The sequence below is a fragment of the Mobula birostris genome, chromosome 15, assembly GCF_030028105.1.
Source record: "Mobula birostris isolate sMobBir1 chromosome 15, sMobBir1.hap1, whole genome shotgun sequence".
NCBI classification, from domain to species: Eukaryota; Metazoa; Chordata; class Chondrichthyes; order Myliobatiformes; family Myliobatidae; genus Mobula; species Mobula birostris.
In genome coordinates, this window is record NC_092384.1 from 46,140,397 (window position 1) to 46,154,487 (window position 14,091).

Below are 14,091 nucleotides of genomic sequence, written 5' to 3' on the forward strand. Positions count from 1 at the left end.
TGCTGTAATTGTTATATGGTTATATAAGTAAGTCAATAGCATCGTAGTATTTTAAGTAACATTTGGATATTAAACACACAGCGGATATTTTTCCCATATGAACATATAAAATCATTGCAACACACCAGTATCGCTGAATCAGTGGGAGCCCTGGGCTTGTTTTCCTGCAACAAGACGGTCCTATCGAGGGGTGATGGGAGACAGCGATACTCGAAGGGAGTTTCTTATGTCCAGTCTATTCTGCAATTTGGTTTTCGTTGCATTCATTGCAGAAAACTCCGCTTCGCAGAAAAATGTTGGAAATGGAAGCAACGTTTTCAGTGCTTTCGTGGCTATCTCAGGATATTTAGCCCTGACTTTGATCCAGAATGCTGGCAGAGATGTTATATCAAACATACTTTTCAGCGCGCCGTCAGTTGCAAGCTCGAGGAGTTGATCTCCTTCCCGCGCTGACATGGATGACGCGTGCGTAATCACCTCGCGTGTGTTCAAGCTCAACAGTGCGTGACAAGGAATGTGGAAAGGTGCAGCTGACTCCTATCGCCAAATCATATTGTTTCCTCGCGGCCCGGTGGTTGGGGACCGCTGCAGTAGATGACAAACAACAATGGACCTAACACCGATCCCGGTGGCACTCCACTATTCACAGACCTCCAGTCAGAGAGGCAGCCATCTACTACCACTCTCTGGCTTCTCCCATTAAGCTAATGGCTAATAAAATAAAATTTACTACCTCTTCTTGAATGCCGAGTGACTAAACATTCTTGACCAACCTCCCATACAGGACCTTGTCAAATGCTTGCTAAAGTCCATGTAGACAACATCCACTGCCTTGTCTTCATCTGCTTTCCTGGTAATTTCCTTAAAACTTTGTAAGATTGATTGGACATGCACAATGCCATGTTGACTATCCTTAATCAGTCCATATCTATTGAAGTACTCATATATCCAGTCCCTTAGAATACCTTCCAATAACTTTCCCACTACTGATATCAGGCTCACCAGCCTATAATTTTCTGGTTTATTTTTAGTCTTCCTTAAATAGAAGAACAACATGAGCTACCCTCCAAGCACTCGGTACCTCACTGAGGATATTTTAAATATCTCTGCTAGGGCCCCTTCAATTTCTGTACTTGCCTCCCACAGGGTCCGAAGAAACAGAAAATTGTCAGGCCGATATTCCGGGGTTCCACTGTTTTAGATGTGACAGAGCAGGAGAGATGAAAAGGGAGAGGGTGGCATTACTAGTCAGGGAAAATGTAATGGCAGTACTCAGTCAGTACAGACTGGAGAATTTATCTAGTGAGGCTTTATGGGTGGAACTAAGGAATAAGAAAGATGTGACCACATTAATGGGGCTATATCATTGACCAGCCAACAGTCAGCATGATTTAGAGGAACAAATTTGTGAGTGATTGTGACTGTTGCAAGAAACATGAAGTTGATATAGCAGATGATTTTAACTTTCCATATATTAACTAGGAATCCCATACTGTAAAAGGCCTAGATCGGATGGAGTTTGTCAAATGTGTTCAGGAAAGTTTCCTTAATTGGTACATAAGAGGTCCCATTAAGAAAGTGTGTGATACTTGATCTGCTGTGACAGAGCAGGTGACAGAAGTTTGTGCCGGGGAACATGTTGATCTAGTGATCATAATGCCATTAGCTTCAGAGTAAATATGGAAAAAGATGGTCTGGCCCATGGGCTGAGATTCTAAATTGAACTGTCAATCCTGCCCCTCCTGCAATCATATCCCACTAATGGCTAGAATATAGTAATTCCATGTGTTAATCCCTGCCTTTTACAATACTACTTGCATTGACATATATGCAGTGCTGGACATTAGTTGCACCATGCTCAACCTTTTGATTCCTGATTTTGTCTGAGGTCTTAATAACATCTGTCTCCATTATCTGCTCTGGCACTTCGTTTCCTAGCCCACTGCAACTCCAGTTTAAACCTCCCTGTGCAGCATTTGCAACCTTGGTGCTAGGATATTAGTCCCCCTCCAGTTCAGGTGCAAACCTTCTCTTCTGTATAGGTCCCACCTTCCCTGAAAAAGAGCCCAATGATCCAAAAAATCTGATGCTCTCCCTTCTACACCAACTCCTTAGCTACGTGTTGAACTGTATGATCTTCCTATTTCTGGCCTCAGTAGCACATGGCATGTGTAGCAATCCTGAGATCACAACTGTGGGGATCCTGCTCTTTAATTTGGCACTTAACTCCCCGAATTCACTGTGCAGAATCTTGTCACTCTTCCTACCTATGTCATTGGTACCTACATGGACTATGACCTCTGTCTTTTCACTTTCCACTTAAGAATGCTGAGGACTTGACTCAAGATGTCCCAGACCCTGGCAAGGCAATATACCATCTTGAAATCTTGTTCTCATCCATAGAACCTCCTTTCTATTCCCTTAACTTATCCAGTTTCCCCTTAAGTAGACTTTGCTATTTGCCTCACTTTCTCATTATGAAGTGAATTTCATGCTCTGAGAGATTGTATTGAATTGCCTATTGGTTTTATGTTATAGTTTAAAGTGTACTCATTGTTGGTTCATTTATTTGTTCAACTCTTGGACTTTTTCTATAACTAGACCACATGAGTTGTAAAAATACTGATTTTCTTACCTCTTTGCCAATCTGTTCTTGTAAAAGTCCTCCATAATTAAGGTATCTCCTTTTTATTATTTTGTAAATTACTTAACATGATTGATCTTGCCTTTTATTTTGTCCTGCTTTGATGTTGATGTTTATTTTCTGTTGCCATTGTTTTTTGTCTATCTACCTTTCTTGTTCATGTTAGTAATTTGTGATATTTAGTTATCAACCTATTCTTGTTAATTTTCAATGAAACCCATTATTTTTGGCTGCTTACCAATGATTATTACCTCCATTTTCCCCATTTTAGCTTAAGTGCCATGTACTTTGCTGACTGCTTTGCTCTATACATTAAGATTTGTTTACCAATGCTGTTATTAACATTTTATTTGATACATCAAGGTGTTAAAAGAGTATTCTACTATCAGGAATGGGAGGGAAGATTTGTGAAGCTTTGCCTGTTGGCCCATTGCAATCTAGCAAATGAAGCTAAAGCTAATCTAATCTGTGGAAGAAAATTCAGAAGAACATAATAAATGAGAATGGGAATGAGCCGTTAAACCCTTATATGCTGTTATGCCATTCAGCATGGATCTATCTCAATCTATCTCTGTTTGATTCCCATGTCATATGATTTCTTTGGATTCCAAACTGTCTCAAGCATACTCAATGACTGAACGCCAATCTAAGTAGAGTGTTCCAAAAATTTCAAACAACACTTTGAATTGGCAAATTTCTCACCTCAGTCCTAAATGGCTAGCTATAATGTTGAGGCTTTAGTTCTTTAAGGTCCATAGTTTAAGACTTGGCAGGCTGTCAATATATTATAATCTATTGATCTCTCTTTGAATATATAATATTTCAATGAAATCACTTACTCTTTTTTAAAATTGTAGAGAATAAATGTTAGTTCTACTCAATCTTTCCTGAAAGGACAGGTATCCCATAAATTTAGCATAAAAATTAATCCACAACAACAACAACAACCACTCACTGTACATCAGCAAAATCAAAGAGTTGATTATTGACTACAAGGAGGAAGAAACCAGAGGTCCATCATCCACCCCTCATTAGGGGATCAGAGGTGGAGAGGGTCAGTAACTTTAAATTCCTTGGCAATATTATTTCAGATGATCTGTCCTGGGATCAGCACGTAACTACCATTACAAAGAAGGCATGACAAAGCCTCTGCTTTCTTAGAAGTTTTTGCAGATTCAGATGTCATCTAAAACTTTGAAAAACCTCTATAGTTGCACAGTGGAGAGTATCCTGACCGGTTGTGTGGTGGCCTTTTATGGAAACATCAATGTCCAAGAATAGGAAATCCTACATAAAGTCATAGAAACAGCCCAGTCCAGCACAGGAAAAGCCCTTCTTGCCACTGAGCACATCTACAGGAGCACAAGAAAGCAGCATCCATCAACACAGACATTCTCAATGCAGACCATGCTGTCTTCTTACTTTTGCCATTGGGGCAGAGTTGCGGGAGCCTTGGGTACCACACCACCAGGTTCAGAAACAGTTATTACCTTTCAACCGTCAGGCTTCTGAAACCAGCGTGGAGAACTTTATTCATCTCAACACTAAATGTATGGACTCACTTTCAAGGATTTTACAACTCGTTCTCAGTATTGATTTGTTTGCTTGGTATTTGCACAGTCTGTCTTGTTTTGCACGTTAATTGTCATTCTTTTTGCGTAGTTTTTAATAGATTCTATTGTATTTTATTCTACTGTGAATGCCTGCAAGAAAGTGAATCTCAGAGTAGCATATGGGGACATATAGTGTGTGTACTTAGATAATAAGTTTACTTTGAAGTAAGAAAAACATCTAATCTTCAGCCTTCAGTTGTTTTCTGCATCTATGAATTTTGAAATATTGGGTTTTATTTCCACAGCCCTTCATAAGCGACATGTTGGCTTTTCACCCTGTATGAAATATACAGTTTACAAAATGCTAAATTAAGTAAGCAACTAACAAGCCTGTTGGATTATTGTCAACAGTCAGTCTTTCACACAACATTTTCCTGTTTCCCTCACAATCTTCAAGTTTGATTTTTATATAATGTACTTAAAGCTAAGAAATTGACTATATGTTGACAGTATGTTGACAGGCCGACTAGGGGGAATCCCATACTAGATCTAGTATTAGGTAACGAACCGGGTCAGGTCACAGATCTCTCGGTGGGTGAGCATCTGGGGGACAGTGACCACCGCTCCCTGGCCTTTAGCATTATCATGAAAAAGGATAGAATCAGAGAGGACAGAAACATTTTTAATTGGGGAAGGGCAAATTATGAGGCTATAAGGCTAGAACTTGCGGGTGTGAATTGCAGGGAAATGTACTATGGACACGTGGTCGATGTTTAGGGATCTCTTGCAGGATGTTAGGGATAAATTTGTCCCGGTAAGGAAGATAAAGGATGGTAGGGTGAAGGAACCATGAGTGACAAGTGAGGTGGAAAATCTAGTCAGGTGGAAGAAGGCAGCATACATGAGGATTAGGAAGCAAGGATCAGATGGGTTTATTGAGGAATATAAGGAAGCAAGAAAGGAGCTTAAGAAGGGGCTGAGAAGAGCAAGAAGGGGGCATGAGAAGGCCTTAGTGAGTAGGGTAAAGGAAAACCCCAAGGCATTCTTCAATTATGTGAAGAACAAAAGGATGACAGGAGTGAAGGTAGGACCGATTAGAGATAAAGGTGGGAAGATGTGCCTGGAGGCTGTGGAAGTGAGCGAGGTCCTCAATGGATATTTCTCTTCGGTATTCACCAATGAGAAGGAACTTGATGATGGTGAGGACAATATGAGTGAGGTTGAGGAGTATGTTGATATTAAGGGAGATGAGGTGTTGGAGTTGTTAAAATACATTAGGACAGATAAGTCCCCGGGGCCTTTTGGAATGTTCCCCAGGCTGCTCCACAAGGCGAGGGAAGAGATTGCTGAGCCTCTGACTAGGATCTTTATGTCCTCATTGTCCACGGGAATGGTACCGGAGGATTGGAGGGAGGGGAATGTTGTCAAAAAAGGTAGTAGGGATAGTCCGGGTTATTATAGACCAGTGAGCCTTACGTCTGTGGTGGGAAAGCTGTTGGAAAAGATTCTTAGAGATAGGATCTATGGGCATTTAGAGAATCATGGTCTGATCAGGGACAGTCAGCATGGCTTTGTGAAGAGCAGATCGTGTCTAACAAGCCTGATAGAGTTCTTTGAGGAGGTGACCAGGCATATAGATGAGGGTAGTGCAGTGGATGTGATCTATATGGACTTTAGTAAGGCATTTGACAAGGTCCCACACGGTAGGCTTATTCATAAAGTCAGAAGGCAAGGGATCCAGGGAAGTTTGGCCAGGTGGATTCAGAATTGGCTTGCCTGCAGAAGGCAGAGGGTCGTGGTGGAGGGCTTATATTCAGATTGGAGGATTGTGACTAGTGGTGTCCCACAAGGATCTGTTTTGGGACCTCTACTTTTCGTGATTTTTATTAATGACCTGGATGTGGGTGTAGAAGGGTGGGTTGGCAAGTTTGCAGATGACACAAAGGTTGGTGGTGTTGTAGAAAATGTAGGGGATTGTTGAAGATTTCAAAGGGACATTGATAGGATGCAGAAGTGGGCTGAGAAGTGGCAGATGGAGTTCAACCCGGAGAAGTGTGAGGTGGTACACTTTGGAAGGATAAACTCCAAGGCTGAGTACAAAGTAAATGGCAGGATATTTGGTAGTGTGGAGGAGCAGAGGGATCTGGGGGTACATGTCCACAGATCCCTGAAAGTTGCCTCACAGGTAGTTAAGAAAGCTTATGGGGTGTTAGCTTTCATAAGTCGAGGGATAGAGTTTAAGAGTCGCAAGGTAATGATGCAGCTCTATAAAACTCTGGTTGGGCCACACTTGGAGTACTGTGTCCAGTTTTGGTCGCCTCACTATAAGATGGATGTGGAAGCATTGGAAAGGGTACAGAGGAGATTTACCCCAGGATGCTGCCTGGTTTACGGAGTATGGATAATGATCAGAGATTAAGGAAGCTAGGGCTTTACTCTTTGGAGAGAAGGAGGATGAGAGGAGACATGATAGAGGTGTACAAGATATTAAGAGGAATAGATAGAGTGGATAGCCAGCGCCCCTTCCCCAGGGCACCACTGCTCAATACAAGAGGACATGGTTTTAAGGTAAGGGGCGGGAAGTTCAAGGGGGATATCAGAGGAAGGTTTTTTTTACTCAGAGAGTGGTTAGTGCGTGGAATGCACTGCCTGAGTCAGTGGTGGAGGCAGCTACACTCGTGAAATTTAAGAGACTACTAGACTGGTATATGGAGGAATTTAAGTTGGGGGGGGGGTTATATGGGAGGCAGGGTTTGAGAGTTGGCACAACATTGTGGGCCGAAGGACCTGTACTGTGCTGTACTGTTCTATGTTATAAATTACAGTCTGTTCATAATAATAGAGTTCCTTCTTGGCACTAATTCAGTTTAAATGAGAATATTTCTGCTAAAATAGCAAACTGAAAGTAGCACTAGCTATTTCCTGTTGCTAGGAATCTGTTATGACCAAAACATATAAAAAGACAGTATTTGCCTTGTATTTTAAAGAGCTTTTTTTTTGCTGCAACCAGTACTTAATGCTACAGTACTATGTTGCTTGCTAGATCCCTCTAATGGGCACTTTATAAAACTGTCAGAATGCATTATATGGTCAGAGAACTCCTGCAGCTTTGAATCAATTATTTATAGAATAAACACCAGAAAATAGTCAGAAGGGCTCTATCCTTCACCTTTGTTTATCTGTGCATGCCCTTTTGGAAGATCAATATTTTATGCGTTGATGTCTGTGTAATTATATGAAAAAAGCTAATCGTTCTAACACTGTTATAAAAATCCGTAAGAGTCAGCAGCCTTTGACCATTTCTGTGCTTAGTCCCATCCAAATCTCTACTACCTGCTCCGTAATTCTTACTATCAAGATTACCTGTCTTTCTCTTGGACAGTCCCTTGAGATTGAAGTTGATTTGCTTCTGCTCTGGTTGTGTGTGTTCAGAGGTCACTGGTGAGGCCATATGGGAACTGCAGTTCTTGGTGGTGGTATCTCTCAAGTGCCTTAAGGTGCCTGCTGTAGATATTCCTGTTCTGAAAAATGTATAGGAGAACAGGTGTCACTACGGCACAGAGAATCATTAGTTTTGTTCAGACTCTCACTGTAAAATTTATTTTAGATGCAGAAATATCAGCTTCAGCCTTTCAGAGCAGTTTCAGCCTCTTCAGACTCTGGCCCTCACACCAAACCCTGCTTCCAGCTGCAAACCTACCCAGATTCCTGACCCTTGCTGTTGCTGACCCTGGCTCAGTTCCAATGACACACCTGATCCACAGCCTTAGAAATCATATGGCTATCCTTGTAGGTATACAGATCTATGGATTGTAGATCTATGGACATTATGTACTAATGAGTGCAAGATGTCAAACCATTGAGAGGTCCACAAAGTTAGATACAAGAGATCAAGATTTATTAACTCATCCACATGTGTTTGCCTTAGAAAGTTCATCTCCTCAAACTTCTTGGTGCATTTTGTGCAATCATGCTGTTCTCCATACCTTAATTCATCATTTCCATCATTTATGTACTTGGATTTTATTTAACAAATTCAATTAACCTAACAGTAGATTTTTTGGGTGAAAAAAATTTGTGTACAAAAATGCTACCTGACATGGCACAAATCCGAGTTTCAAGAAGTTATTTCCTCTTGTTCAGAATTTCCACCTACTTCTTTCCATTTATCCATATGATTCCTTTTTATCATTTGAGATTTTTCAGTTTAATCAATGCCAATTTTCTATAAATGAGAGAATAGAAAATACTTTCATGCAATCTGACATTGCATTTGATCCTCTTGCTACCAAAATACTATTCTACTTAATTTGTGCCGTACCCTTTTCTAACCTAGTGCATCTTCTTTGAGTCACAATAGCCAGAACTGAGCACACTGCTCAAACAGAGGCTGATCAGAATGTTACACAACCTACTATTTTCTCCTCTGTGCACTTTTCCTCTTTGCTCCTTTTCCTCTTTATACGTTATATTTTGAACATTCAGCCTTTGATTTTTATTAAGATTACAGTAGTCAATGCAAGGAGCATTCGTAACAAGGTAGATGAATTGAAAGTGCTGATAGTTATTAATGAATATGATATAGTTGGGATCACAAAGACCTGGCTCCAGGGTGACCAAGGATGGGGGCTCAACATTCAGGGATATTCAGTATTCAGGAGGGATAGGCATAAAAGAAAAGGAGGTGGGGTAGCATTGCTGGTTAGAGAGGAGATTAATGCAATAGAAAGGAAGGACATTAGCCGGGAGGATGTGGAATCGATATGAGTAGAGCTGCATAACACTAAGGGCAGAAAACGCTGGTGAGAGTTGTGTACAGGCCACCTAACAGTAGTAGTGAGGTTGGGGATGGCATTAAACAGGAAATTAGAAATGCGTGCAATAAAGGAACAGCAGTTATTATGGGTGACTTTAATCTACAAATAGATTGGGTGAACCAAATTGGTAAGGGTGCTGAGGAAGAGGATTTCTTGGAACGTATGCAGGATGGTTTTCTGAACCAACATGTCGAGGAACCAACTAGAGAGCAGGCCATTCTAGACTGGCTATTGAGCAATGAGGAAGGGTTAATTAGCAATCTTGTCGTGAGAGGCCCCTTGGGTAAGAGTGACCGTAATATGGTGGAATTCTTCATTAAGATGGAGAGTGACATAGTTAATTCAGAAACAAAGGTTCTGAACTTAAAGAAGGGTCACTTTGAAGGTATGAGACGTGAATTAGCTAAGATAGACTGGCAAATGATACTTAAAGTGTTGACGGTGGATATGCAATGGCGAGCATTTGAAGATCGCATGGATGAACTACAACAATTATTCATCCCAGTTTGGCAAAAGGATAAACCAGGGAAGGTAGTGCACCCGTGGCTAACAAGGGAAATTAGGGATAGTATCAATTCCAAAGAAGAAACATATAAATTACCCAGAAAAAGCAGCACACCTGAGGACTGGGAGAAATTCAGAGTCCAGCAGAGGAGGACAAAGGGCTTAATTAGGAAAGGGGAAAAAAGATTATGAGAGAAAGCTGGCAGGGAACATAAAACCTAACTGTAAAAGCTTTTATAGATATGTGAAAAGAAAAAGATTGGTTAAGTCAAATGTAGGTCCCTTACAGCCAGAAACAGGTGAATTGATCATGGGGAACAAGGACATGGCAGACCAATTGAATAACTACTTTGGTTCTGTCTTCACTAAGGAGGACATAAATAATCTTCCAGAAATAGTAGGAGACTGAGTGCTAGTGAGATGGAGGAACTGAGGGAAATACATGTTAGTAGGGAAGTGGTGTTAGGTAAATTGAAGGGATTAAAGGCAGATAAATCCCCAGGGCCAGAAGGTCTGCATCCCAGAGTGCTTAAGGAAGTAGCCCAAGAAATAGTGGATGCATTAGTGATAATTTTTCAAAACTCTTTAGATTCTGGACTAATTCTTGAGGATTGGAGGGTGGCTAATGTAACCCTCCTTTTTAAAAAAGGAGGGAGAAAGAAACGGGGAATTATAGACCGGTTAGCCTAATATTGGCGGTGGGGAAAATGCTAGAGTCAGTTATCAAAGATGTGATAACAGCACATTTGGAAAGCGGTGAAATCATTGGACAAAGTCAGCATGGATTTGTGAAAGGAAAGTCATGTCCAACAAATCTCATAGAATTTTTTGATGATGTAACTAGTAGAGTGGATGGGGGAGAACCAGTGGATGTGGTATATTTGGATTTTCTAAAGGCTTTTGACAAGGTCCCACACAGGAGATTAGTGTGCAAATTTAAAGCACACGGTATTGGGGGTATGGTTTTGATGTGGATAGAGAATTGGTTGGCAGACAGGAAGCAAAGAGTGAGAATAAAACGGGACCTTTTCAGAATGGCAGGCAGTGACTAGTGGGGTACCGCAAGGCTCAGTGCTGGGACCCCAGTTGTTTACAATATATGTTAATGACTTAGATGAGGGAATTAAATGCAGCATCTCCAAGTTTACGGATGACACGAAGCTGGGCGGCAGTGTTAGCTGTGAGGAGGATGCTAAGAGGATGCAGGGTGACTTGGATAGGTTAGGTGAGTGGGCAAATTCATGGCAGATGCAATTTAATGTGGATAAATGTGAGGTTATCCACTTTGGTGGCAAAAACAGGAAAACAGATTATTATCTGAATGGTGGCCAATTAGGAAAAGGGGAGGTGCAACGAGACCTGGGTGTTATTATACACCGGTCATTGAAAGTGGGCATGTAGGTACAGCAGGCGGTGAAAAAGGCGAATGGTATGCTGGCATTCATAACGAGGATTCGAGTACAGAAGCAGGGAGGTACTACTGCAGTTGTACAAGGTCTTGATGAGACCACACCTGGAGTATTGTGTGCAGTTTTGGTCCCCTAATCTGAGGAAAGACATTCTTGCCATAGAGGGGGTACAAAGATGGTTCACCAGATTGATTCCTGGGATGGCAGGACTTTCATATGATGAAAGACTGGATCGACTAGGCTTATACACACTGAAATTTAGAAGATTGAGGGGGGATCTTATTGAAAGGTATAAAATTCTAAAGGGATTGGACAGGCTAGATGCCAGAAGATTGTTCCCAATGTTGGGGAAGTTCAGAATGAGGGGTCACAGTTTAAGGATAAAGGGGAAGCCTTTTAGGACCGAGATGAGGAAAAACTTCTTCACACAGAGAGTGGTGAATCTGTGGAATTCTCTGCCACAGGAAACAGTTGAGGCCAATTCATTGGCTATATTTAAGAGGGAGTTAGATATGGCCCTTGTGGCTGAAGGGATTAGTGGGTATGGAGAGAAGGCAGGTACAGGGTTCTGAATTGGTTGATCAACCATGATCATACTGAATGTCGGTGCAGGCTCGAAGGGCCGAATGGCCTACTCCTGCACCTATTTTCCATGTTTCTATGTAGCTTTTAGGTAGGGAGTAAGGTAGCAAGGCAGGTGGTTTCCAGATGAGAATATGATGAGCAACACACACAAAATGCTGGTGGAACGCAGCAGGCCAGACAGCATCCATAGGAAGAAGCACAATCGACGTTTCGGGCCGAGACCCTTCGTCAGGCCTTCTATATATTGGTGAGACCCGACGCAGACTGGGAGACCATTTCACTGAACACCTACGCTCTGTCCGCCAGAGAAAGCAGGATCTCCCAGTGGCCACACATTTTAATTCCACGTCCCATTCCCATTCTGATATGTCTATCCATGGCCTCCTCTACTGTCAAGATGAAGCCACACTCAGGTTGGAGGAACAACACCTTATATTCCGTCTGGGTAGCCTCCAACCTGATGGCATGAACATTGACTTCTCTAATTTCTGTTAATGCCCCTCCTCCTGTTCTTACCCCATCCCTTATTTATTTATTTATTTATTTCCCCCTCCTCCCCCCCTTTTTTTCTCTCTCTCTCTCTCTGTCCCTCTCACAATAACTCCTTGGCTGTTCTCCATCTTCCTCTAGCGCACCCCTCCCCCTTTCTTTCTCCCCAGGCCTCCCATCCCATGATCCTCTTCCTTCTCCAGCCTTGTATCCTTTTTGCCAATCAACTTTCCAGCTCTTAGCTCTATCCCTCCCCCTCCTGTCTTCTCCTATCAGTTCGGATTTCCCCCTCCTCCTCCCACTTTCAAATCTTCTTTCAGTTAGTCCTGACGAAGGGTCTCGGCCCGAAACATTGACTGTGCTTCTTCCTATGGATGCTGTCTGGCCTACTGCGTTCCACCAGCATTTTGTGTGTGTTGCTTGAATTTGCAGCATCTGCAGATTTCCTGGTGTTTGCGAAAATATGAAGAACTGCTTTTAATTACAAAGATGGTTTGCTTGGAGATGGCCCTATTATTTCTAATTAACATGTTTTATAAAATAATGTAAATGAGTTACTTGTTCTAATAAAATGTAGTTTGAGCATTTTTTTTTATTATTTCAAAGCATCTTCATTAAGAACCGCAGTTGTGGAAGAACTCAAAAACTTGATAGTGCAATATCCTGCTGAGGGTGTACCAGAATCAGATTACTTACGCTGTCTCTGGAGATTGCTAAGATTTTTATCTACTCCAAAAGAACAAGCTGATCTAATGGTTGCAATGACTCATTTGGCAAAGATGCAAGTAAGGTAAATATAAAAAGTTATTTCCATACCTTCAATTTGAAGAATGTGTATGCATTTAATCATATTTTGACTTTTTATTTTGGTTGAACTTTTATTTCATATATTTACCAGATATAGCTATGAATAGCTCATGGAGGAAATACATTGGAAAGCATTTTAAGCAATTTGTGAAATCTGCTAACCAGGCTGTGCAGTTGCAGTACGAAATGTATGATTCCAAAGTCTATTACCAAGTCATTGACAGGAATAAAACATACGGCAGTATATTTATATATGTACTCACTGTTGTTGATGAATTCTGAATGAAAGCATGACCCACAAAACATACTGGAAAAATCTCCTGAATTGAACCACTGTATTCAAACAGTTTGTTTAATAATTTGTAAATAACACTTTTAAAATAAAAACACATTTCTTGCTTTCCCCTTTTGTAGGACTTTGCCCAAGTGTTGAAGTTGGGCAAGAAAAGCAGGCATTAATGGAGAGCATCATTAATGAGGCAAAGTCCAGCATTCACTTCTTTTAAAAACATATCACTAAATAGTGATCAGAATTCTGAAGCTTGATTTCTCCTTCTCCAGCCTTTGCTTTGGAGGCCACTTTGTAATGTTGTCTGAATGTGATCAGCCAATCTAAAATAGACTAAGAAAAAAAAACCCCAGCCTACAAGAGGAGAGGCTGTGCTTGATCTGGTATTGGGAAATGAACCTGGTCAGGTATGAGATTTCTCAGTGGGAGAGCATTTTGGAGATGGTGATCACAATTCTATCTCCTTTACCATTGCATTGGAGAGGGATAGGAACAGAGAAGTTAGAAAAGTGTTTAATTGGAGTAAGGGGAAATATGAGGCTATCAGGCAGGAATTTGGAAGCATAAACTGGGAACAGATGTCTCAGGGAAATGTATGGCAGAAATGTGACAAATGTTCAGGGGATATTTGCGTGGGGTTCTGCATAGGTACCTTCCAATTAGACAAGGAAAGGATGGTAGGGTACAGGAACTGTGGTGTACAAAGGCTGTCGTAAATCTAGTCAAGAAGAGAAGAAAAGTTTAGGAAAGGTTCAAAAAACTAGGTAATCATAGAGATCTAGAAGATTATAAACCTAGCAGGAAGGAGCTTAAGAATGAAATTAGGAGATCCAGAAGGGGCCATGAGAAGGCCTTGGCAGGCAGGATTAAAGAAAACCGCAAGGCATTTTTACAGGTATGTGAAGTGCAGGAGGATAAGACATGAGAGAATAGGACCAATGAATTATGACAGTAGAAAAGTGTGTATGGAACCGGAGGAGATAGCAGAGGTACT

General features: G+C 41.3%; 1 protein-coding gene across 1 annotated transcript in view; it reads left to right on the forward strand.

Moving 5' to 3' along the window:
• The window catches only part of tdrd12 (tudor domain containing 12), a 197,954-nt gene that overhangs the window by 157,016 nt on the left and 26,847 nt on the right, over positions 1-14,091 (forward strand). Inside the window, exon 31 of the mRNA XM_072279710.1 lies at positions 12,608-12,791. Within this exon, the coding sequence (XP_072135811.1) occupies positions 12,608-12,791 (184 nt within the window). The remainder of the gene's footprint in view (positions 1-12,607; positions 12,792-14,091) is intronic.